The sequence below is a fragment of the Rhinolophus sinicus genome, chromosome 3 (genome assembly GCF_057876585.1).
Source record: "Rhinolophus sinicus isolate RSI-liver-muscle chromosome 3, RSI-T2T, whole genome shotgun sequence".
Taxonomy (NCBI): domain Eukaryota; kingdom Metazoa; phylum Chordata; class Mammalia; order Chiroptera; family Rhinolophidae; genus Rhinolophus; species Rhinolophus sinicus.
In genome coordinates this window covers 191,135,125-191,159,006 of record NC_142503.1, presented here as the reverse complement: position 1 = coordinate 191,159,006, position 23,882 = coordinate 191,135,125, and the positions used below count along the sequence as shown (strand labels likewise).

At 53.9% G+C, this 23,882-nt stretch overlaps 1 protein-coding gene across 2 annotated transcripts in view; it reads left to right on the top strand.

The window, feature by feature from the left end:
* CCDC88C (coiled-coil and HOOK domain protein 88C) overlaps positions 1-23,882 on the top strand; it is a 117,178-nt gene that overhangs the window by 25,756 nt on the left and 67,540 nt on the right. For both annotated transcript variants that reach the window (XM_019745153.3, XM_019745172.3), the window contains exon 4: positions 21,212-21,281. In XM_019745153.3, coding sequence (XP_019600712.3) covers positions 21,212-21,281 — 70 coding nt within the window. The remainder of the gene's footprint in view (positions 1-21,211; positions 21,282-23,882) is intronic.

Genomic DNA, 23,882 nt, shown 5'->3' with positions numbered 1-23,882 from the left:
TCAGGCCTGTCTGCAGATGTGAGTTTCCTGTGGGCCAAGTGGGAATGGAAATTCCCACCTCAGGGGCTGGGCATGCGAGACACCTGGCACTTGCTGGCTCCTGCCCATCGGATCCCTGTGTCAGGGAGGCTGTGAGAGGCTCCTAGCTATGCTGCTGTGTGCCTGGGTACCGCTGTCTGTCAGAACCGGAGGTGGTGTGGGCCAGGGGCCTGGTGGGGTGGGGGTGGTAGGGAGCGCAGCCAGGGGGGCATGTCTGGTGTGCACGTGCCTGGTTTCAGTGGGACAGGGGAACTCTGGGCACGGGAGAGAGACAGGAAGAACGCTTGGACTCTGACTGGTTGGATGACTTTTTTCCCCCCAGATTGTAAGGAATATCCCAAGTCCGACAGCTAAAACTCCTGGTCTGCACTTTTCAACTGGGGTTCTGTGCTTTGGGTCCTGCAGACCTACCAACCTAAACCTCAAAGCAAAACCAACCCGGGGAGCTATGCTCCTGGCAGATGTTTTCTGTGTCAGAAAGGGAGGATATGTGGGTGCCGGTCTCACCATGTGGCTCATTAGAAGAGGCTCTTGGGAATCTAAGTGATCACATTGCGTTGCTTCATGGGGAGAAGTTACTTTGGATAAAACACACACAAAAAACAAAGAAACCGTTTGTCTTTAGAGAGTGGGGACTGTATTGTCCTTTGATGTTGGGTGGATCCTGACCTGTGGGGTGGAAGGGGAGGGTTTAGGGCATCACCAGATGCAGCCCTGTGCCCTCCCCTGGGGTTCTCTGGTGATTGAGGGCACACCAGTGGACCAGGGAGGCAGGGAGGTGAGGACGGCAGGGTCACCCTCTTGTGGTTCGTTAGCGCCACACTGATGCGCGTGATTCACCAGCTGGCCCTCGGAGCCGCAAGAGAGAGTGAGTGGCTGATGGGGGTCCCAGGTGTGCGGTGGGGGGAGTGAGCTGCTGCTGCATAGTTCACAGCAGTGAAAGTCAGGGTCTCTCCTCCTGAGACGTCTTGGATGATCCTCATGGCTTGGGTTGGATGCACCGATTCTCTCACCTCAGTCTTACTGGAGGCATCAGTGCACCGGGCCAGGTGCGGAGTCCTCAGAATGTCTTCCCAGGATGCACCAGTGCGCGTGGTCCCCAGGTATGCTCCCGAAGGCCTTCCTTCACACGGGTGCAGAATTGCCCTTCATATTGGAAATAGAGGGGTGCTGCCTTTCTTCAGGTTTCACAGCATCACCTGTTGCTGGATGTTTACACACTTGGATTCATTTGCTTCTATCTCACTGAGAAAAACGGGCATCGTGTGGTTGGAGGCGATCGCATTTCGGTGGTGCATCCTCTCCATTGGCGAGTCCAGCTCCCCGTCTCAGCACGCAGCCGACAATAAAACGGTCTGTAACCTGCAGGAGTGCTTGTGTCTTTTCCCAGCACTCATGTCCCCACGAATGGCGCTGTTCCCAGGGGTGTCCGGTTTCCCACTGCCATTCACTAAGCCCCACACCATCTTTAAGCAGCAAGAACTGGTTTTGCAAAGTAAACAGATACCTCCGTGGGTATCCTCAGCGAATGAGGATGGGGGCTTCATAAGTTACCGGACTTTGAGGGCAGCAGAATGACCCTGGGCTCCTCCCTTCTCGTCCCCACCCCCTTTTCCTCTGACTCCTAAACACTTGAGTGCGCAAGGAGAATGGGGGAGGCCTTGCCTTTCCTTGGTGTTGGGGAGGAGGGCTCATCAAAGAAAGCCAGTCCTGCCTGGGGCCCTTTATGGCCCCTTGAAGTTCCTGGCCTGACCCCACACTGGAGCAAGGCTGGCCTGGACTTTAAGCAGACTCCTTGGGAGATGAGCTTTTCTGTCCAGCTGACTGCTCCGGGCACCCAGCAGAGTCAGGGCACAGGGTCACCCTTTGACCTCCGTCTCCAACTCTGAGCTGATGGTGGGGAGAAGGCAGCTGTGGACTTTAAGCTTCTCGTGGGTGAGGGAGAAATGCCCCGGGGCTTGAGCGCGTGATAGGTGCTGAGAAGAGGGTGCAGTGGAGTGTGGAAGCCACAGCCACGGCGTCCGTCAGTGGAAATCTGACCTGACCTTCGAGACTGGGCAGTATCAGGAGGAGCTGCAAGGAGGGAGGACAGCCCCAGCCTTGGAGGGGAGAGGGCAGGGATTGGAGGACTGCCGGCCTCATTCTCTCCCTGCGGGGTGGAGGGCCACCTCCTCCTTTCTGGCCTGTGCCACAGACTGTAAAGTGTCGTCACAGTCAGGTGATGCCGTGTGTCCTGAGTGGGATAAATCAGGATTTACACCTGGCAGCAGGGTCCAGGTTTGGAGGATGTGCTTGTGTCTGTGCCTTGTGTCCCAGAAGCCTGTGGTCTCTCTCCCCTGAATTTCCTGCAGGAGACTAGACAGTCTGTGGGACCCGAGGACTCCTGCTCCTGCCTGCACCCGCTTCTCAGGCTGAAGGCACACTGGGTTTTATCCCCCAACCTCGGTGGCTGTGTCTTCTCCCCATTTCTATGTTCTCTCCCCGTCGTCTGCTGGATGGCTTTCTTAGGGCCCAGAACGGTTTGGGCTCGGCCCTGGGCCCTGAGCAGGGACAGAGAGACAAGCAAACGTCGTCCCTGCTCTGGAGGAGTCCAGGTTGAGACGCCATAGAACACGGCTGAGGCAGAGGCTGAGCTGGCGATCAGACGGCTTTGTAAGGGCTTTAATTGGAAGAACGCTTGAGTCTGTTATTCGTAACAAAGGCAACAAGTCAGAGTCCGGATCCTCTGGGGAAGGATTAACTGTTCCCGCTTTTTGCGTAGTCTCCTAGGTGTTGTGTTGTGGGGCCCACCTATTTACCGTGTCCTGAGGAACCCTCTCTCGTCCGTGGTGGATAGGTTTACTCTGGGGTGCAGATGGATTAGTTGTGGCTGCCAGAAGGGTTAGGAGGCCTTGACCCGTGGGAAAGAGTGCTGTAATTGATTAGTGCTGTCTGCCCGGGAGGTGGGACCAGGAGGATAGTCCTGAGGGTCCCTGCACAGAGTTTCTCTTTGAGTTTACAGATGAGGAAACTGAGGCCCAGAGACGCGGAGCCTGGCCTCTGTGTTCAGTGGTGGGTCTAGAACTAACACCTGAGGTTGCTGCGTCTCCACCTAGTGCTCTCGCTACTGCCCTGACCCTGAAGAACCCATCCCAGCTAGAGAGGCCTGCTGTGCAGTATGAACAGGGACGAGAAAATACCAGACTGGTCCTGATGAAGTGGGCTGTTCATAAACTACACCACAGAAGGAATCAGGAAGGCGGCAGGGAGATGGGCTTGGACGGGAGAGAGGAGTGAGCTGGGCCTTACAGGGGAGGCCCGATGTGGATGGAAGACAGTTCCACCGTCCCCTCCGCGAGGGCTCCCTCTTGGCAGGACTGGCTGCCTGCAGCAGAAAGTGCAAAGGCTGCCACCGTCAGTAGCAGGAAGAGTGTGTAACCTCACAGGCATAGACAATGCAGAGAAGATAAAGTCCTAAATTCCTAAGATCCTTTCCATGTTTGCTGGCTGGTTTGTCACACCTGCCATGTCCCCCGCTCCTGTGCACTGGTGTTTCTGACACTTAGGGTTCTGTTCCCCGTGTCGACCCGTTGGTACTGTGTGATGGGGCTGGTGGCTCACAGCCCCCTTCATAGGACAGGTGGGGGGGATGGGAGACTGGGACTCCCCACAGAGAAAGCCCTGCACTTGTGACTTCTGCACAGCCCGGTGCTTCTCTGTGGGAGCCATTGTGTGAGGCAGGTGGGAGCAGTAGCTCTCAGCAGATTAAATAAAGGGGGGATCAAGGCACACACTGCTTCCTGTCCCAATTTTCAGGTCATTTTTCTCGCTGGACAGGGAGTCAGTTTTGCACTTAACAAGAGTTGCTTGATTTTTTTCACCAACCATGTGACTACACCCTTGCGTGTTGTCAGTCCCCCAATTCCACATTCTCCTTGGCCAGCGGTTAGCGTCACCGAAGGGAGAAAACAGAAACCTGCTGGGGGCGTGCATATCAGAAACCCCACCTGGAGTGCAGGTCTGCAGGTTTCCCCAAAGCGGATTCTGTATCGGCTCTACCCGCCCCTTCCTCCTCCCTCCCTCTTCCCTGCTCTCCCACTGCTCTGCTGGCTCCCCTCCAAAAACATGCAGCGTGCTTCGTTTTAAGAAGCACATAGGGGAAAATGTTTAATGCGTGTGATTGTGGTCATGTAAGAAAATGCCAGAGATGCATTCTGACGGAGGGGTGGAGTGACGTGGTGCTGGAGTTGCGTTTAAAATTCTTTGTGTTATAACAAAGGGGAAGAAGATGGATGAAGCAGATTTGCTCCTTGTTGGTTGGAGTGATGGGTATGCGGAGCTCATTGAACTGTTGTCTCTCTTCGTATTTGCATTTGAAAAAATTCACAACAGCGATGTTTTAAAAATGTAAAGGGTTCTACTGAAAACTGTTGGGCTTGTGTATAATTATGGATGCTCTTTCATAAGCCTGCTGTACCTGCTTAGAGATGCACGTCTGACTCATAACGCCACATTTGCTCTTACTTCCTTGCTTCCTCCTCCGGCTTGTTGAAGGCAGACCAAACGTTCTTTCTTTTTTTCTTTCTTTTCTTTTTTGGAGAGTCAGATGTATTCCTTTATGTAACATTTTCTGAAAACTTGCAGTATATTCATCTACCCCCAAGATAACTGGAACTATCACTAACATTTGACCGAGGTTTTCGGGTACTCTTGTACAAATAGTAATATGAGTTTTTGTTTTTATTGGACAAACATTTATTGAGCATCTACGTGCGAAGACAAAAACAGGAGGAAATGAATGATGTGGGGGAGGGGTCCTGCCAGTCTCAAGTTCACACTGGAAGCTGGAAGGGGAGCCCCAGGCAGAGGGTCCTTTCCGGATCCCGTCCTGCAGCATGGAGGTGCTGTCCCACGGCAGGCCTGTCCAGTCCCCAAGCATCTCAGCCCGTTTTGATATCCCCATAGCACTTACATTCAACCCCAGGCCCCTTTGCCTTCACTTACATTTTCTCATCCCGATCACAGGGTAGACCCGTTCACTAGTAATTAAACTTCTTAAGGGCAGAGAAAGTTCAGTTATTTCGTGTTGGTTTCAAGCAGCCCCACTGGAAATGGGGAACGAGCAAGGCATGCCAGTAGAAGGCCCTGGTACCAGTTAGATGCCAGACCTGGCTGTGGAAGTCCATTGCTGGCACCTGTCTGTTCAGCCAAGGGGAGCAGGTGCTGGAATGGAGTAGAAGGAGGTGAGCTGGCACTGCAGCCCATTCTTGTGTGGCTCCATCAACATCCTGCTTCCGTGGGCCTGAGTCAGGACAGTAAATAACGGAGTGAGAAAACACTGGCCATACAGACCAGTCAGACCTCACAGTGGCATGCCGTGGGCCCATTCCTAGCCCTGGGTGACAAAGGCTGGATCCTGTACAGACTGGCCTGGGGTGTCTGTGTTTCAGCCCTTGACCCTGAACTTGACCTGTTGAGGTGTCCTTGATGTAATCCTCGGCCTTCAATGTCATTTTTGCCTTTTCAGCCTCTCCCTCTCCCAAGAGTTGGCCTGTCAGAGTGGCTTGGTGGGAGGAGCACTGGGTTTTAGTCACGTTGGCTGGAGGTCAGGACCCACACAGTGTGTGATGCTGGTCGGTGTTTGCTGGCAGTGAGGGAGGTGCTAACACAAGGGAGTTTGGGGAGGATCAAAGCTCTTGGGGGAACTCACGCGTTGTTAAGTGCTGGCTGCTGTTTCTCATCCCCTGCCCGAGGGAATGCAAATTGGTGCAGTCACTTTGGAGAACATTCTGGCACTAACCACGTCTAAAGTTCACCATCCACATACCCGCTGCCCAGACTGTTTCGTACCTAGGTGTATACCCGAGAGCAAGTCCCCTTATGGACGCCGGGAGACTCGTACAAGGGTGTTCACAGCAGCAAAAGCCTGGAAACAGCCCAGATGCCCATCAGTGGAGGGATGGATGAATGCACTGAGACGTGACTGCACAGTGGAATATTATACAGCTGTCCAAACAAATTAACTACAGCCACATGCAGAGATGTAGATGGGTTTTAGCAATGTCATAAATACTAGGTAAAAAGAGCAGGTTCCCAGTAGTGCTACGTACTGTTCCTTTTCTTGTAACGTTAAGAGCACCTAAAATAAATGTGCTTTTGGGGAATATATACTGATGCAGTAAAACTGTAAAAAAGAGAGCGAGGGAATGTGTAGTTGTTCAGGTCAATGGCGTCTTGGAGGGGAGGAGACCTACCATCTGGTTAGAGGTAGGTTATTGTCACGGTCCCAACCTGTGTTTAGGGCAGTGAGTTTGCATTGGGAAAAGTAACTAAATGAACGTGACCATGTGTGACCACAGATGAGTGTCATGAGCCCAGAATTATGATGAACGATTAACCCAGTTCTGGGCATGTTGGGTGCGACACCCCGCCTTCCCGCCAGGTCAGTGTTAGCAAAGGCTGTGAGGGCCTGTGTTCCCTGGAGGTGGGGTGGGGTCTCCTTGCAGTAGCCTCCCCTCCCCACTGCTGCTCTCTCTGCCCTGCCGCCTGTCCATCCAGCTCAGGTCTCCCTCCACAGTGCCTGCTGGCTGGAGTGACCTCGGCCCCTGTGGCTTTGCTCTTCCTTAGCCACTTATTTCCTATCTGTGTTACACAATCAGTGCCTTGTTATAAACGGCCTCACCCACTAATCATTTCCACATGTGTGTGTCTTTCTAATGAGATGGTAATTTCCACGAGGCCAGAGGGTGTGTTTTATCTCCTATTATGTGGCGGATTACTCTGTTTTTTTTCTCCTCTAGCAAATAGCAGTGTCTCAGTGGACACAGGCTGAGAGTCCCCCTGTGCAGAGGGGTAGGTGGCCGTGCTGGTGCAAGGTGAGCTGTGGAGGGGGCGGCTTGTGTGTGTGGAGCTGCAGCCAGAGTGGCCAGCTGGCCGGCCTGCCCGCCTGGAGCAGTTCTGTACATGCCTAGTGTCTGGCCTTGTTTTTCTGGATCTGGGTGGCCAAGGAGCCACAATGTGACGGTTGGCAGAAAAGGCCTTTCCTACCTCGGCAGGCCCGGGTGTCCAGGGATGGTCAGCTGTGGGCGGAGCCAACACTGCAGCCTGTCTTCGGCTCTGTCGTCACCTGGGTCCCATGGTCCCGGCTGGGAGGATACACATGCCCCTTTCTCCTGCATCTTTCCCCTGCTCCTGGATGGGAGAGCTGTTGGCTTTCCAGCATTTCTCTCCTGTGCTCTCATGCAGGAAACATTTGCTTACCACCTCCCCATGCCCGACCAGGGCCCATTCCTGACTCAGCTCACTCGCTCGTCAGAGTGGTTGATAAACGCCGTCTCCACCATGAGTCTGAGTTCTAGGAGGTCAAGGATTCGGTCTGCTTTCCCTCACCATCACATCCCCAACTGCTAGTGCACTGCCTGGAATAGACCCGGGCTCAGCAAACACTTGAGTCAGTGAACAAACAAGATGAACGAAGAATATGAGAGAGGCAGTTTATGAGTGTACAAAGCACAGAGGACCACGGCCGAGGGTGACGAGGCAAACAAAGAACCCCCGAAAGCCAGGTGTGCAAATGCCCTAAGAGAAGCACTTAGGTGTTTTGAGGCTCTGAGAGGACAGGACGCAGTTGCTCAGGGCAAGAAGCCTGCCATGTTTACGGACAGCCTCTCCTCGGGCTGACCAGCCTGAGTGACCAGTGAGAAAGCCTCTCCTGGCCACTGCAGGGTCACTGACTGCCACGCCTCTCTGCCAATCACATGTGAACTCCCAGGATTGGAAGATGTAGACTCGGGCCCCAGCGTGGTCGTCACTAGCCATGTGACGAGGTGTGTCCTGACCATGGGCATCTCAGTGTGTTCCTGGGCACAGGTCAGGCGCTACCTGCCCCACTGAACACAAGATGTGTACAAACTGGAAAGTGTTGGAGCAGAGTGAGCTGCTCTTCCGCCACACACCCCACGCCTAACAGAGCTCACATAGTAGGTGCTCAGTTAATGGGCACAGTTGAATCTTGTCTCACTTTCTTTTGGCTCAGCTGGACGAGTCCCCTTGCCGTGGTGGCAGGGTGGGCGCCGACTGTCATCCTGCTCAGTTTGGGCTCAGGAACAGCTGGTGAGGGTGCCTATATTTGCCTGAAGTGTAGGCTCTCAGCTGGCCTGCCTTGAGACCAGGTGCTGGGACGGGTCTGCAGGCCTAATTTTCCTACCTCCTCCCAAAGGTTCTTTGATTCTGGTGGCCCTCCTACCCACCTGACCCACATCTGGAGGACAACTTCCCTTTTCTTTTTGAAAAGAAAAAGGACTTTCCTCCCCCCCTCCCCCTAGCTCAGAGCCTTACACAGTAGGGGCCCCATTGGCCTAATTGAGGGGCTGTTGTTTCTGCCTCTGTCCTTTGGGATCCACATTTAAACTGTTGACACAGTGAACACATGTGCCAGTCCTGGGACATGTGGCCCCTCATGGGCTCGTTCAACAAATGTTGCGTGAGCCCGTCCCCGTGCCAGGCCTTGGGCAGCAGCGGGGACGGAGGTCATCCAGGTCCCCACCCGCGGGACGCACACCTGGGTGAGGAGCCTTGAAAAGTGAAGCCGGTTTAGCAGTAGAAGCTTGGTCCACTGCTGTGTAACTGGTGACAGAGCATCACCAGTCCTTTCCTCACGTCCCCTCAGCATTTCATTCCACAAACATGTTCCAGGGCTTATCACATTGGATTACACAGGGGAGCGCCACTGCGTCTTAACTCCTGGCTCAGCCACATGTCGCTAACCGATCGTGGCTCTGTCTGCCTCTGGCTGGGCCCAGACCTGGCTTCAGAATCCTTCGGAACACCGCTCTCCAGAGAGCCGCTGCCAAACACCTGTGCCTGACACCCAGGCTTGAACGCTCTCTCTGACCGCTGGGATCTCAGCGAGTGACTCATGTGAGAGCTCCTGGTGCCTCCAGAGGCTGCAGGATGGACAGCTCCCCACAGGAAGCATTTCGGAGTGTTGGCATTGGCCTCCATCGTGAGGCTGGGCCACCACCAGCGTCGTGCGCGGTAGGACTGCACGGCATGTTCTGTTTTTCTTCTTAGCACTTAGCACTTCCTGGCACATACATATGCCTGTTTATGTACCTCTTTATCTCCCTCATTAATACAGTATCCCCAGCAATGAAAACATTTCTTGATCAAATGGATCTTGTTTTGGCCGATTGCTAGTGGAGCAGGAGCACCGCCTCCCGTTCGGAGTAAATGCGATAGTACACGTCTGTCCTAGCCTGTGACAGACGCTGCACGATGTACCGTTAGGCTCTCTGATTTCTCAGCGTTCACACGAAGCTGTTCTCCGCACTCCAGGGGGAGGAAGGTGTGTGCAGTGGCCTGTCCGACGTTCTGAGGCAGGGTCTGTTCTCACCAGACCCTTCCTCCCTGTGGTCAGTTGGTTCAGTTTAGCCAGCAGTTGGTGAGTATCTGCTGTGGGCAGCACGTGCAGAGGCCCAGGTTGGGGGGGAGCAAGGAGGGTTCAGAGCTGAGCACACCACAGCATCTGCCCCCAAGACCCTGAGGGTCCCAGTCACCTCAAATTTGGGGTACACTCTACCAAGGCTTGGAGGGACTAGAGGATGAAGTGATCACTTCCAGCCACGGGGCTTGGGCAGGGGAAGGCATTGGAGGGGAGGGTTGTAGGGTGGAGAGGATTGCATCAGGTGTTGGAATCCAGCCACCACCAGCCCCTGCCCACCCCCCAACACGGGCAGCTGCCGATACCATCGGTTGAGATTTTCACTTCCTGCTGAGATGTTAGTCATTACAAACTTGTCATTTCTTAACCTTCCTCCGCCCCAGTTTTTCAACTGTGTCCTGAGTTGCCCTCCCCCAGTTTCCTGCTATAGAATAAACTCTTGGTGATGAAAGAACCGTCCAGAGTGTCTTGCTCTCTAGATGAAGCCTGATCATTTGCTGCACTCTCCCATGATGAGCAGTGATCGGCTCACAAGATTTCTTTGCTGGTGCTGTCTGTTTCCCCTGCAGCGTTTTTGGAGGGGTGAGCTGGGGTGAGGGAAGCAGTACTGCAGTCTCACCTCACTCACCTCTCTGCTCTGGAGAATTCGCTGTTCCTTCCGAATTCACATAGAACTTGACCCCCTACTCTTCAGACTTTTCCATTCTCTGAGGCACAGATCTGCAGCTGTGCCCGAGGCAGGCATCAGTAATCAACCAGGCACACAGTCCCCGGAGCCAAGGCTGCCCTTAGAATGCTCAGCATAGCACCCTGCCAGCCCTTCCCAGTGCAGGCTTTTCCTCTTGAGGCCAGAGGGAAGACAGAAAGCTAAGCTAAGAGTAAGGAGAGGATGGTCAGGGGTTCCTATTCGCTCCTCCCTCCTGCTTGGTCCTAAGCCCTGAGCGATGGAGAAGGAACGGGTTCTGGACGAGCCTGGGGTGGGTTCCTCCATTGCTGAAGAGCCGGAGGTGAACCCCATGCCCAGGTAGCTGTGGCTGTCTCCCTTTCTGGGTTTCACTTTCTTGTCACCGTAGGCCTCCTGCGTTTGTGCACTGCAGAGCTCTTCTAAGCTGGGACCCTTGAAGCAGGAGGCAGGCACGTGTGGGAGACCCAAGCGTGTCTGGACCAGCACCCATGGGGGGCACATGCCAGGCTCTGTGCTCAGTGTCCCGTACGTGAGGTGTGATGCCTGCCCACCCAGCCACCTGGAGACTAGCACAGGGGCTGAAGCAACGACAGGCTGGTGGTGGGCCTGGCCAGGGGACTCCAGAGCCACAGCTGCCACCATGGAGATAAGCACAGCACGGGGGCTGGCCCCTGACTCCCTGAGCAGGGCTTCTGCTGCCCTTCGTCCTGGGACTGCAGTGGGGGGGGGTGGGGGGTGGCTCCAGTGCCTGGTCAGGAGACACAAGATGGGGGCGTGTCTTCTGCTTCCTCTGCCTTTGTTGCCACCTCTCCCTGCCACGTCATGACCCTGATTGGTACACACACACCTGGAGGGCACCTGCTCCTCCTCAGTCCCAACTCAGCTCAGCAGCACCTCCTCCTGGAAGCCTTTCTGGATTGGTCCCTCCCACGTGCGCCCATTGTCTCCTGGTTCAGGTGCCTCACGTCCCCTTTGTTAGGGCACCAGATGTGCCGGCGGGTCTGTGTGTGGCCAGGCTGTGGGCTCTGCGAGGGCAGGCCCATCCCCGCGTGCACACCCTGAATACCTTCTGTGCTCCTGGACAGTTTTGTTGAGTTTGTCTGTCTGCATTGCCTGGATTTGAGGCCTTGTAAGAGCTCTTGTCTACTTATAGCGTCCCCTTTAAGTGCCACACCACCTACCACCCAGGAGGTGCCCAGGAAATGCAGTGGTGTCAATGAGAGATTGAATGGCTGCCTGCCTGCTCTCCCCGCCTACCAGCCTCCTGCCCTGGGGAGTTGGATTTGGAGGCCTGGCTGACTCAGGAGCGTTGGTGCGTTTCATGTTATGATGCTCGCGCTGTGGGGTGCTGGGGTGGCCTGGCTTCCCGGCCTGCCTTTCCCTGTCCTCTCAGGTCCCAGCAGGCTGCCACCTGCAGCTGGACGCTCCCAGGCATTCTGTCCCTCCTCCAACGTGTACCCTGGGAGTGGGAACTGGTGCAGCACTGCCAAGCAGCAGGTGTGGCACGCAGCCCCGTCCCACCTGGGGTGCGTGCCTGCTGGCCTGGGGTGACTGGTGGAGCAGAACATAGAGGGACTAAGTGGATGAGTAGATGCCATGTTACTCTCAGCCCAGCTCCTTGCTGAGACGGGAAAGCCACACCTCTCCCACCAAGCTCCAAGGCCATGCCCAGGGCAGACGGTGCCTGGAGAATCGGCCTCGAGCCCCCCACAGACGAGGGGACTGAGGAGCAGTTTGGGTTCCATGGACCTGGTGGTGGTGGTGGCTCTTCCAGCAACATGTGGCAGGTGCCCCTGGCCTGCCGTGACCCCGGCAGCCTGCACTCTGGCCAGCCGGTGAGCCCTGCCCCTTCCCTGCATGCTCGTCAACAAAAATGTTGACTTTTTCAAGAAGCTCAAAGAAAGGAGCTTTACAATTGCTGATTCAAAGTTGTTAGATTCCTCACCACCATAAAATAGGGTTCCTCACATCACAGATGCTGCTGTGTGAGCCGAGGACAGGCCCAGGCAGCCCTAAGCCCCCCCAGGCAGCCCTGAGCCCCCCAGGCAGCCCTGAGACCCCCCAGGCAGCCCTGAGTCCCCCAGGCACCCCTGGCCTATCCTTTCGGTCCTCCCTCCCCCTCCCCCAACTCCCCGTGGGGGGGGGGGCTGGCACACAGTAGGTCCTCAGTAGACACAGTGACACAGGAGCGAGCTCCTTGGTGTGGTAGGAAGAGCCCTAGGGCTCAGTCCCCGGATACCTGGGTGTCTAGACCTGAAAGTGCCGCTGCGTCCCCCCGAGTTCCTTCTCCAGGCCTCAGTTTCCCTGCTCGCTAGGTAATCCGTAGGCTCTTCAGCTGTTGGCTGAGGTCTGTGTGCACAGATGTGCGTGCGCCTGTGGGTCCATCTTGGGCTCCATGTCCACCCCCCACTCCACCCTACACCTGTGGTTGCCGATGGCATCACCGAAGAAGTTCATCCTGAAGCCCAGCTTTGGCTGCTGGGGACCAGGCTTGAATTTACCATGTGTAAGATGTTCCTGAAACACCATTTATGGGCAGCCGTTCTTCTCAGAGGAGATGAAAGCGGTGCCCTGCCCATGCTTCCGGGGCTGCCCCCCCACCTTCCTAGTCCCAGCGACTCAGAACAGGCTCTTCCTAGCATCAGATAAGACAGTTGCACCCGCAGAGCAACCCCAGGCACCATACACCCTTCAGGGAGGTTGGCAGGTGCTTGCGGGGACACTTGAAGTGTTCTGTCCCATCGCTGTGGGGTTTTCCCTGGGTTCTCCCGGGAGGCGTGGGCCCTTGCTTGTTTTGAGAGTTGGCAGCTCTGTGTGAGTTACTCCATGAAGATGGGCTGTGCCCCTCTGTGCTAGCACTGGGTCCTCTTTTCCAGCCCCTCCCTTCCAAAGGAGCCATGCATCCCTTAGGGATGGCGCTAGGCGCCTCAACAGATGAGGGTGTGGCTCAGAGAGGAACTGTGACTTGCCAAAAGTCACACAGCAAACAGCTTTGCCCTCATGTGGTGGTGTTTAAGTTTCCAGGTGCTGCTTGCTACAGGTCTCCTCAGTCAGCTCAAAGGGAATATTTATTTTCCTTTGTGCAGACAAAGAATGGGCTTGGTTTGTTTCTGTGAACGCAGCCATGAGAACAGGTGGTTACGAAGGGTTCCCCGGGAAGGGGTGTTCTGAGGATGTGGGAACTGTGGACGGCCCGAGTTGGTGGCTTTACATTGCTGGGTCCTGAGGCAGTATGGCCTGGTTAGGAGAGTCGGTGCTAGGAGCTTGTACAGATCTGAGCTGGTTTCAGACCCTGGGGACCCCGGGATTAATTGAGACGAGGTGGAACAGATGGATTGAATCTATCAACAGCTTTACGTGACAGCCTCTTAACATAAAAGCACTTCATTACCCACTTATTTTGCCAGGGCCCCGTGCCCTGGTCTAAGCAGGAACTCGGCGGACAGGAGAGGGCCTTGTCCAGATGGAATTACAAGCACAGCCCGGTGGGCTGGGCTCCGGACAGGCAGCTGGGGATAAATCATCAGGCTTACATTTCCTCTCAGCAGCTAAATGAGAAACTCATGCTCCTGGTGGGAATCTCCCAGAGAGTGGGTTGCGGTGCTTGGTTTGGGGGTCAAGTCCCTGTTGCTGTCAGATGAGGTGACACTGTGTGGGAGGCATGACTGGTTAGAGGGTGGGCAGCGGCTGTCACTAACGCGAGTCACACGGAAGGTATGAGGCACAGCAGCCTTAGAAAGTGCCCTGGGTTGGGCCATCAGGAGATTGGTGTGGTACGGGGTGACAGCTCACCAGCCCAGAGTGTCCAACCCTGACCTTGCTCTGGGTCCTGCCACCAAACCCCGTCGCCAGCATCAAGCTACAGCCCCCTCAGATTGAAAATTCTAGTAAATTCTTTCCTGACCACCTCCCTTGAATGCTGGGAGGAGGAGGAGATGGGACCCTTCCTGTGGTTGGTGTGTGTTTGCCAAGGCCAGGTTCTCAGCAGGTTGTGTTTGGGTCAAGGAGCTGTAGAAGGGCATTCAGGACCCCCTCTTGGCCAGATCTGGATGGGTGGTGTGGGGTGCCACACAGAGGAGCGCTGAGAGATCGATCGCACGAGCATAAACCTCAAGTGTATAGGGGTCCTGGAAAACTGTCTGACTTCATTGGTCTCTCTGGGGGGTGCCTATGGGTGTCTCAGCCTTTGGGAATCGCAGAGGCATCTCACCTGTGACAGCCTCGGCTAGGGCTGTGCATTTTCCGGCAGTGTTATCGCGGTGGGGTTAGAAGTCTTTCCTCTCTTAGGGCTCTGGGGTCGGCTGGGAACACTGGCATCTGGTCCTGTGTGTCGCTTCTGTCGTCTGGGAAGGTAAGCTGACCCTCGCTTTGCTTCCTTTGCTCATAAAACTATCACGGTTGGGTTTTTACAGTTGGAAAGCACAGTACTCAAACCGGCATTACAAATTCCCTTGGAGATGTTTTTAACTTGCGTTAACATCTGCAGGCTGTGGAATCTTCAGGCATATGACGGTCGATTTTGCCAGGTTTCGAGGCATCATAGGAAGGAAGGAACTTCACAGAGGAAACCGCCATCACGGTAGTGGACCAAAGCCGTTGGTTTTCAGGATTTGGTTCCCTCATTAGTGTGTGAGAGAAAGAAGACACCCTTTCCAAAAAAGAGATTTGTTTCTTTAAAAAAGCAAAAAGACAAAAAACTATATTCTGATCATTCTAATTTTGTCAGCTGTCACTGTTAGCAGCTTTGTGCTGCTTCTGAGTGGGAAGTTGATTGACAAGGCAAAATGTGAAAAGTGCCACAGAAGTGAGCAGATAAGCATTAGGAGTTGAGGGGAAAGGAAATCATTAAGGGAATCGAGGGTGGCTGTGCAGAGCAGGTGGCATTTTCACTGAGCTTTGGAGCTTGCGTAAGGTTGTAAGTGGTGGTGATTAGGACCAGTGATCGGTGAGGCAGAGAGTGCCCCAGTGGGCACCAGTGAGTGTATAATATAGTACAGTATAACCTAAGGCTTGACCTGCTGGCCACACTTAGCACTGAATACATCCCTCTGTCCTGTCCTCCACCTGCTGGCTCCTAAGCACACTCCCCAGCCCAACCCAGCCACCACCTCCTCTGGGAAGCCTTCCCAGACTTGTCTGGGCAGAGTTTGGCAGGGCTCCCTGTGCTGTGCTGGGATTGTCTACCTGACTGCCTTCCCAGCAAGACTGAGAGTGCTCAGCTCAGGGCACGGTGCACAGTGTGCCTTTGGAATATCTGAACCCGACGTAAAGGTGCTGTTTGAGTGCTGTGTGCACACTCAGCTGCCTCACTCATGTTTGTGGTTTTTCAGTATCGACTCTAAGAACGTGGGTAGGTTTCTTTGGCTGCAGGGAAGGCACGTTTTGTTGTCTGAATCATCTTGATCTCCTTGGCAACCATGCACGTCATCTTCCTCCTGGCTGCCTCCACTTACCTTTCCTGGGATTTCCCCCTCGTTTACTCTGCATTAACAGCTCCTATCCAAACCCCCATAAAGCGTCATTCCGTGGACCTACATTCTTGGCCTTCAGCAGAATTTTTCCTTCCCGGCAAAATGTGAAGACACAAAATGCAGTTTCATTTGGGGGGAGAAAAAGATCTCTTCCCATTTCTTCACGAAATCCTTGTTCTTAATCCAACAGTCTCAGTGTTTGAAATGGAAACAAGATAACCGTGTGTGCAAAATCAAAAGTGTTTACATCCTGCAACTTTTCCGGGATCTGGCATTTCTTCCTCCAGCGGAAAAGATGGCCTTCTGTTTGAGCAGGCACAGAGGTCAGCGCGGCTGTGGCAGGATTCTGAGCCTTTTCCTTGAGGCTCCTGCATTGCCTCAGGCGGTGGGTGGAACTGTGGGATCCCTGAGCCTCAGTCTGCAAGGGGCTGGTGCCCTGGGAGCCCAGCCTCCCGCTGCAGGGCCCAGGGCTGTCAGCCGGCCCCGCCCGTCCCTGGTCAGGTCAGGCCGCCTGGGTTCTGCTGGCTGCATCTCTGCTTCCCAGCTGATGGAGGCTTTGCACCTCCTGATGGGAGGTGCTGGAGTACAGTTTGATTTGGGAGGAAGTGTTTTTAAGAAAACAGTAATCCACATCACTTTTCACCGTGGATATATTGTAAACTGTCTCAGAGAAAAGGATTAAAAAAAAAAAATTAGTGGACCTGTTGTCTTCACAGCTCAATATCTGATGAGTAGTTGCTGCTGACTATAGTACGTGTTGTGTGTGAGGAGCCGTGCCACTGGGTCAAAATGTTTTAATTAAAGATGATATAACCACAGTACAGAATCTTGAGGAAATGTTGGGAAAGCTTGTTTCTGTCCTGATCACTCTAATAAAGAGAGCGCTATCATTTTGGTTAATTTCCTTTGAAGGTTTTCTTTTTTAACATGTCATTAATGCTGTACATACAATGAGGTATCCTTTTATTTATTTAGACACTTTTTGTCGTCTCTCTACCTGGGGTGAGTGGCATATGGGCTCGACCGGCCCCACCGCAGCGTGTTTGCTGCGGGAGTGGTGACGCGTTGGTGCATCCACACAGTCCTGTCGTACTTTGCATTTTGAGGTTTTGGTGCAGATGTTTTGGGGCCTCCGTTTACTCTTCTGCCATTGACAGTTTTACTGTGAAGGACACAGCTTACTAAGAGTTGGGGTACACACACTTGTTCTCGGGTGAGTTGAGGGGTCATTTTAAAGGGCCTGAGCTGAGTCTTTCCCTGTTGCTAAACCAAAGGAGGAGGTCCTGGGAGAAAGTGTGGGCTCATGTCAGGGCTTTTGGGACACTCAGCCGCCAGGGTAGAGCGGGTACACTACCTACAACTCCTGGGTAGGGGTGGCTAACAAGGAATTAGGAGGCTCATCCCCCTCAGGGACCCAACAACTTAATGGGAAGTGACTGGACAAAATGCAGAAAACGGGCTTCCTCTGAGCGCTGGGAGCTATGGGGTCACGGCAGGCAGGCCTGAGGGCAGACCCAGTGGATTGAGGCCTCCAGGCCTCCTGGGGGGCCCTCTGCATCCTCCCAGCCCCTGCTGTGCTGCCCCAGGCCTCTGCCTGCCCCTTTGTATCCCGGTGGGGATTGAGCACCGCCCACACCCACAAAGTGCAGACTCTCAGGAGACTTAGAAGCTTCCTTGGGAGGAGTGGGGTTTGAGGGAGTCTGGGAGGGAAGGAAGTTCAGACTAAGGGCTGGCCTGTGCGGAGGCTTGGTGACAGGAGGGGATGACGAGGCGTAGTGGGACCTCCGGGGGCCAGCTTGGAATTGCAGCCTGCGCCCCGTGTTGGGTTTTGAGACAGGGAGCAGTGCTTGCTCATGGGAACAAGCCTTCGGCATCATGGGCTCGGTGAAGCCGTGGTCCTGGGTGCTGGTCTCGGTGGCTGTAGGGTGGCTAAGAGGTCCCGCCGTCCACTTCAGCCACTCGCTTGGCTGTAATCAAGTGTGAGTTTTGCATGTAACCAGATGCCTCTGGAATCTGCTCAGCACCCTCCTCTGTCATCCTTCCTGTCCCTGGCTTAGCTGGATGACCTGTGGAGTCCGGAACCGGTACCCCCTCCATGTTCTGCACTTTTTCCACCGAGAACATTTGTATTTGCCGCGAGAGGATTCTAGTAGGAAGGGCTGTTTCCCTCCCACTCACCTTCCTGCTCCTGCTCTTAGAACTTCTCTCCACCTCTGAGAGCCAGTGCCGCAGGCCCAGCCTGGCCACCCTGCACTCCCCGTGTCCCCCTCCATTGCCTCCAGAGGGCCAAGGTCAGGAAGCTGGGAATCCGGTGACTGGCCCGGCTTGTTGACACCATGTGCCAACACAGATGCAGCCCCTGGGACCCACCAGCTGGGGTGACAGACGCTTCCCGGGGAGCGTCCTGGCCTGTCTCATCCCTCCCCTACATGTGTAGGACCGTGTTTTTATTGTGACAGCCCCAGAGGGACATTGAAATTGATAAGATCCCAGATTTGGATTTGCAGCCTGGGTGGTGTACATTACAGAGCACTTTCCAGCCCCCCCACTGCTGAGAATCCAAACACACCCACCCTCCTCTGATCCACTTTGTGACTTTTCCTTTGGTTTGTTGAAAGCGGTTACACGTGGCATCTTTCCAGGATGCACTTGGTGCAGTTTCATTTATGAACAGGAGGACCTGGGGTTTCCCCAGCATCTTGAATTAGGATCTGAGAGCAAACCTGAAGGGGATACAAAGTCCGCCCTGGATCTCACGTTGTTAACACCCCTCCACCCCCTCTGTGGGGGGAGGGGCCTCCATGAGGACTGCCTTCAAGCCTGACCCTTCTCTCCTGCCTGATGGGCCACAGGATTGGCTGCATCAAGGCTTGTGTGCACCCTCCTCCCTGCCTGGGGATATGCAGTGGCCTTTGTGAAGGCCTGGGTGGCACCAGGAAGCACCAAATTTGGGGCTGCTCAAGCACACCACTGGCCGTGCGCTCTGCAGCCTCTCTGCGTCCCACCCCATGCAGCCAGCTGGGGTGTGACCAGGTGCCCGCCCAGCAGGCCACTGTCAGCTGTGGCCTCCACAGTGGCTTTCTGTTCCCAGTGCCAGGTGGGAGGGTCCCCTCGTCAACAACCTCCTCACGTCCCCACTAGATGGAGGGCCTGGCCTGTTGCCCCGGAGGCCCCGCCACACTGATGGGACGAATTCGCTTGGCTTTCCTTCGTGACTGCCGGCTACCAAGTCTCCTAGTTACTGGTGTTGGGGACTGTGACAGCCACCAGTCACAAGTGGCTGTTGGGATCTCCAGATGTGGCTCGTGTGACTGAGGAATTTTGCATTTAAGTTTTAAAACCGATGCTCGATTCAGTTATTGGAAAACTCGTGTGTTTGGAACAACTTGTATATGTGAAGCTACATTGTCAGGTCAAGTGTTACTTTTCTTAAGATAGCTACTGGAACATTTGAAATGAATGTGTGTCTCACATTATTATATTCCCACTGGATAGCTCTGCCCTTGACACTCACGCCTCTGAGCCCGCTTTTGCTGGAAATATGATTGGTGGTCCTTTAGGGGGACTAGTTCATGGCTCCAGAGTGTTTTGGCCACAGGATTAGATCTCAGGAGATCCATGGGGTTTTGAAGGGAACAAATCAAAACATAAAAACATCGTCTGTTCATAAAACATTACTTCTTAATTGCACAAGTGACATATTGCTTGTGGAAAATTAGAAAGTCATGATTAGGCAAAATTAAACATCCTGTTTTGGAAGGAGAATACACGGGTTTTCTAGCAATATTTCCTAGCAATGTTTCCAGCACTCTTTTGCTTAGATAATCATTAGCATAAAAATGCCACTTTACATTATTGCAGAGATCTTTAAGATGATTTCACGTGCTGTGTCTTCCTGATAAATGTGTGTGCCCTTGTTCAAGCACCCTGATAAAAGGGCTGGAGCTCCAGACACTGGGGCATCAGTGGCAGAGGGAAACCAGCAGGACATCAAAAAGGGCTGTCGATGGCTGGATAGTGGTAATAAGTGAATCGTTTAGAAGTTGGGCTGAGCGCTTGAGTTTCATATTGAGGTGGGGTAGGGACTCCACGCCTCAGGCCTCAGCTGGTGGGAGTCCTTCCTTGCTGGATGAGCAGCTGGAAGGAGGATTTTGCCGATTTTGCTCGTGGCGTGTGTTTTGCTGCAAGATGGGACTGTGGAATCCTTTGGTGAGCCATTAGTTTTGTGTGTGTGTGGAATTTTTCCAAGGCCTGAAGGAGGGCTGAGGCTGTTCTGCAAGTCAGACTTCTGTCCGACACAAGTATTTACCAACTGAGACATGTTTGAGAAAACATCAGCCATCTCCGATGTGGTGACATGTGACCCCAGATAATAAAGACTTTCTCCAACACTGAGTGGAGAGGGACCGGGTATGTTTGGAGTGGGGTACGCCTCGTGGTTTAGCATCCCCTTCCCCCAGTTTCTGCTGTGGACAGGAGCCATAGAAAGATAGTTCAGGAGGGAGGATAAAGTCATGCCGTACGTCCTCGGGGGGCTGCCCTGTCCTCCCAGCACTCTTGCCCAGGCCACCATCCTAATCCGACGATTCAGAACTCGCTCTGGGGTGCTGTGCCGGGCCCTGTGGGATTAGCCGACTATGTGGTCTACCCCTTTCCTTCATCAGCGCTCGTTGGCAGGATACTGAATGCAGGCCCCTCACTTGCAGTATACAGTGGTGGCTCCTGAAAACTTCCTCTCAATGGGGACTTTTTTTTTAAGGCCCAAGAGCTTTGTTGGTGAAGCATTTCTATAGCCACCACCTTTGTAAGACCAAGAATATGTATGAAACCCTCCCCTTTATTTTCCTTCCATAAAATTAGATTTTTATCTTCTGATTCGTGGAAACACAAGGTCCATCCGGGCAGGGAAGGTGCCCTGCTCTGAAAGCGGTGGGCGGGCGACGCGCCGGCACGCTCGCAGGAGAGCTTGTTAAAGACACCGAGATGGGGGCATGACTGATGGCTGGTGCCTGGCCTTCTTTCAAAGCCCCTCGGTGTGAGGGCCAGAAGGCAGCTCGTTTCCCGCGCCACCTCTGTGACAGGCGCAGATTAACGGTGATTTATCCCTATTCCGGGGAAGTCGCTGTCGGTAAGCGCGGTCTCCTCACGTCCAGCTTGTACCAGAGACCTGCTGAGCACACGTACCCCGAGTCATGAGGTCGCAGAGACCCAGTCGCATCTCTTTAGTCTTCATTCTGTATATATTTTTTTAATCACACAAGCAGACTACACCATAAAATTAAAAACAACTTTTAAAAAGAAACTCGTACCTAATCCTGCTATCCAGGTATGTAACATGTCTTCTTTTTCCCAAGGGCTCTGTACTTATGCAGACATCATTTTTATTTGGTTACGATCAAGGCAGTGGTACAATTAGCTTTGACTTTTCATGTGTGTTTATGTCCTAAACAGTCCTTCCTCTTCTGTAGTAGCTTCATAGTCACCATATAATGGCTGAACACTCATCCAGTGACTTGATACACGGTCATTTTCTTAATCATTCTTTATGTTTGTTTCCTGTTTTTTAACAGTATCTTTCCTGCTCTGTTTCTGTAGGAAGTGCTCCAGCAGCTGATTGTAATGAATTTGCCCAATGTTTTGATGATTGGCAAAGACCCGCTGTCTGGTGAGTAAAAGCCGCCCCCCGTGGTGCTTGGCCAGTGCCATCGGCTCTGGGCAGCTGTTGACACAGAACTCTGGCTGTCAGCTTGGAGCCAGCACAGTGAAAACACACGATGGTTTGGGTGAGATTTTAGAGCGCGGGTTTATTGCTCTGAGGCACTAAGCCAAGAGCACATTTCCTCCTTAAGAACAGGTCTTTGCCACCCCTTGGATGCGCGTGTGAGGCAGGCAAGGCACTGCTTCTTTGGGCTCAGGTGCCTGCGTGGTGTGGTGGTCTCTCCAGGGGTCCCTCCTGCTCAGTAAACATGGAATCAGTGACACTGTCATGGGGCAGGTACTTCCTGGTAAGACAGTAAGACTCTTTGGAGGGAACGCACGTCTCTTCCACTGGGATCCTGTGATGGTTTATTCTCTTCACAGTGGATCTCACCAGGATGTCCTGTCATGTCTCTGTTTTCTCGTCTCCCACTGGACCCTGAGGCCGAGTGGGCAAGGGTTCCAAGCCCTAGTCTTGGACACTTAGTGTGACTTTGAAAGACTGAATGAAATGTGCCGCTGGATGTCTCCCAGGAAGTCCGAGCTTAATTCATACTTGTCAGTTAACTCCCTGGGTGTGTTACATACACAGGGTGTGTTACATACACAGGGTGTGTTACATACACAGGGTGTGTTACATACACTGGGTGTGTTACATACACAGGGTGTGTTACATACACAGGGTGACGGATTTCCTCCCTTCCATATTAGTGTGTGTCTACCTGCACCCATGGCTCATGGACATAAGCGCAGAGGCCCCAGGGACAGACGTATTGCTGGCCGGCACTTCCCTTGTTCCGGTGGGGACGTTGATAGTGTTTTAGAACCACAGGCCTGGGGCCTCCTAGAAAGTGAGGGGTCAAGGGTTGCAGGAAGGAGCCATCATGTTAGAGGTTTTACAGAAGGAACGGATGCCTCCCTCTGCTGGCATCTCTCGTCCTGCTCTCACTGGAGTCTGGCCATCCTTGCTCCTGTCCGTATGGCAGAGGCTGATGTTACCTTGAGACCAGAGGACAGTACACTGAGTGACCAGCCAAGGGCGTTACTCACAGACGAGCACTTCTTGTTTAGTGCCGTAGCCAGGACAGCAGCAGCAGCGGCCTCGGGGGCACCGGGCCGGGTGTGGGTGAGCGTTAGTTAAATCACTTTGCTCGGGGTGGGGTGGGGTGGGGTTCCTCCTGGTCCCACCTGGTCGATGTGTCTGCCTTTTCTCTGGGTGCCAAAGGGAAGCGGTTTGCTTGACCTCCCGTTGTGGCCTTCAGTGTGCTGGCCCATGAACACTCACACCCTCGCACATTGGCTGTGCAGAGTCCACAGAGGCCCACCTGGGGGCTCCTGGCAGTACATGCCCTTCCCCCACTCCGTGAATTATTAAGTGGGTGCAAAAGTAATCGCGGTGTAAAAGGTTGAAAATAATTGCAAAAACTGCAGTTACTTTTGCACCAACCTAATAGGAACCGGGAGCCTCTGGTTTACTCCTCCCCACTTCCCGCTTTGCCTTTCGGCCATTAGTTTTCTGGCTTCATTTCACGGTTCCCCCAGATAGAAGATACCAGGTGCAGCCTATCCGAGCCACAGTCCCAGGGACAGCTGGGACTCTCGTGATTTCCATAGTAACTTCGGGAAGGTGGGGGCTCCGCTTTGCTGAGCAGAACTGTGCTACCTCTCCTGATTTATTTGGGGGCTGGTATTAAGGGGAGAGAGGACAAAGGTGCCTAGAGAGGCTGGTGGTTCATGCTTGGTTCTGCTCTCCCACCAATCTGGAGACGGCCACATAAGGTGACCAGAGGAGGCAGCGGCTCAGGAAGGAAAGAGGAGCAGACGCTCACTTCTTGAGCCCTTGGTGACCCCGTGGACCTTGTACATGTATTAAAAAGTGGAAATGAAAATGTGCTTCTGGGGTGTGGCTATGCCATCCCCAAGTATAAGTGAGTTTAAGTGACAAGCCCTCAGTCGCTCAGCCTTTAGGCAGGAGGCCTGACCGGAAGCTTGCTCCGTTCAACCTCTGAGCCTGAGTTCCCCCTTTGCATCACACGCGGACATGTAAGTGTTGGGTTGAGCTGTAGGCAGTTGCCAGTATTCAACCACTTTAACCTATAAAAATGGCAGCGGCTGTGGTTCAACCTAACATTAAACATGCCAGGCCGGGCCGGTGGCTCAGGCGGTTGGAGCTCCGTGCTCCTAACTCCGAAGGCTGCCGGTTCGATTCCCACTGGGCCAGTGCCGGATGGCTCAGTTGATTGGAGCGCGGTCTCTCAACCACAAGGTTTCTGGTTCGACTCCTCAACTCCCGCAAGGGATGGTGGGCTCCGCCCCCTGCAACTAAGATTGAACACGGCACCTTGAGCTGAGCTGCCGCTGAGCTCCTGGATGGCTCAGTTGGTTGGAGCACGTCCTCTCAACCACAAGGTTGCTGGTTTGACTCCCGCAAGGGATGGTGGGCTGTGCCCCCTGCAATTAGCAACGGCAACTGGACCTGGAGCTGAGCTGCGCCCTCCACAACTAAGACTGAAAGGACAACAACTTGAGTTGGGAAAAAAAAGTCCTGGAAGTGCACACTGTTCCCCCA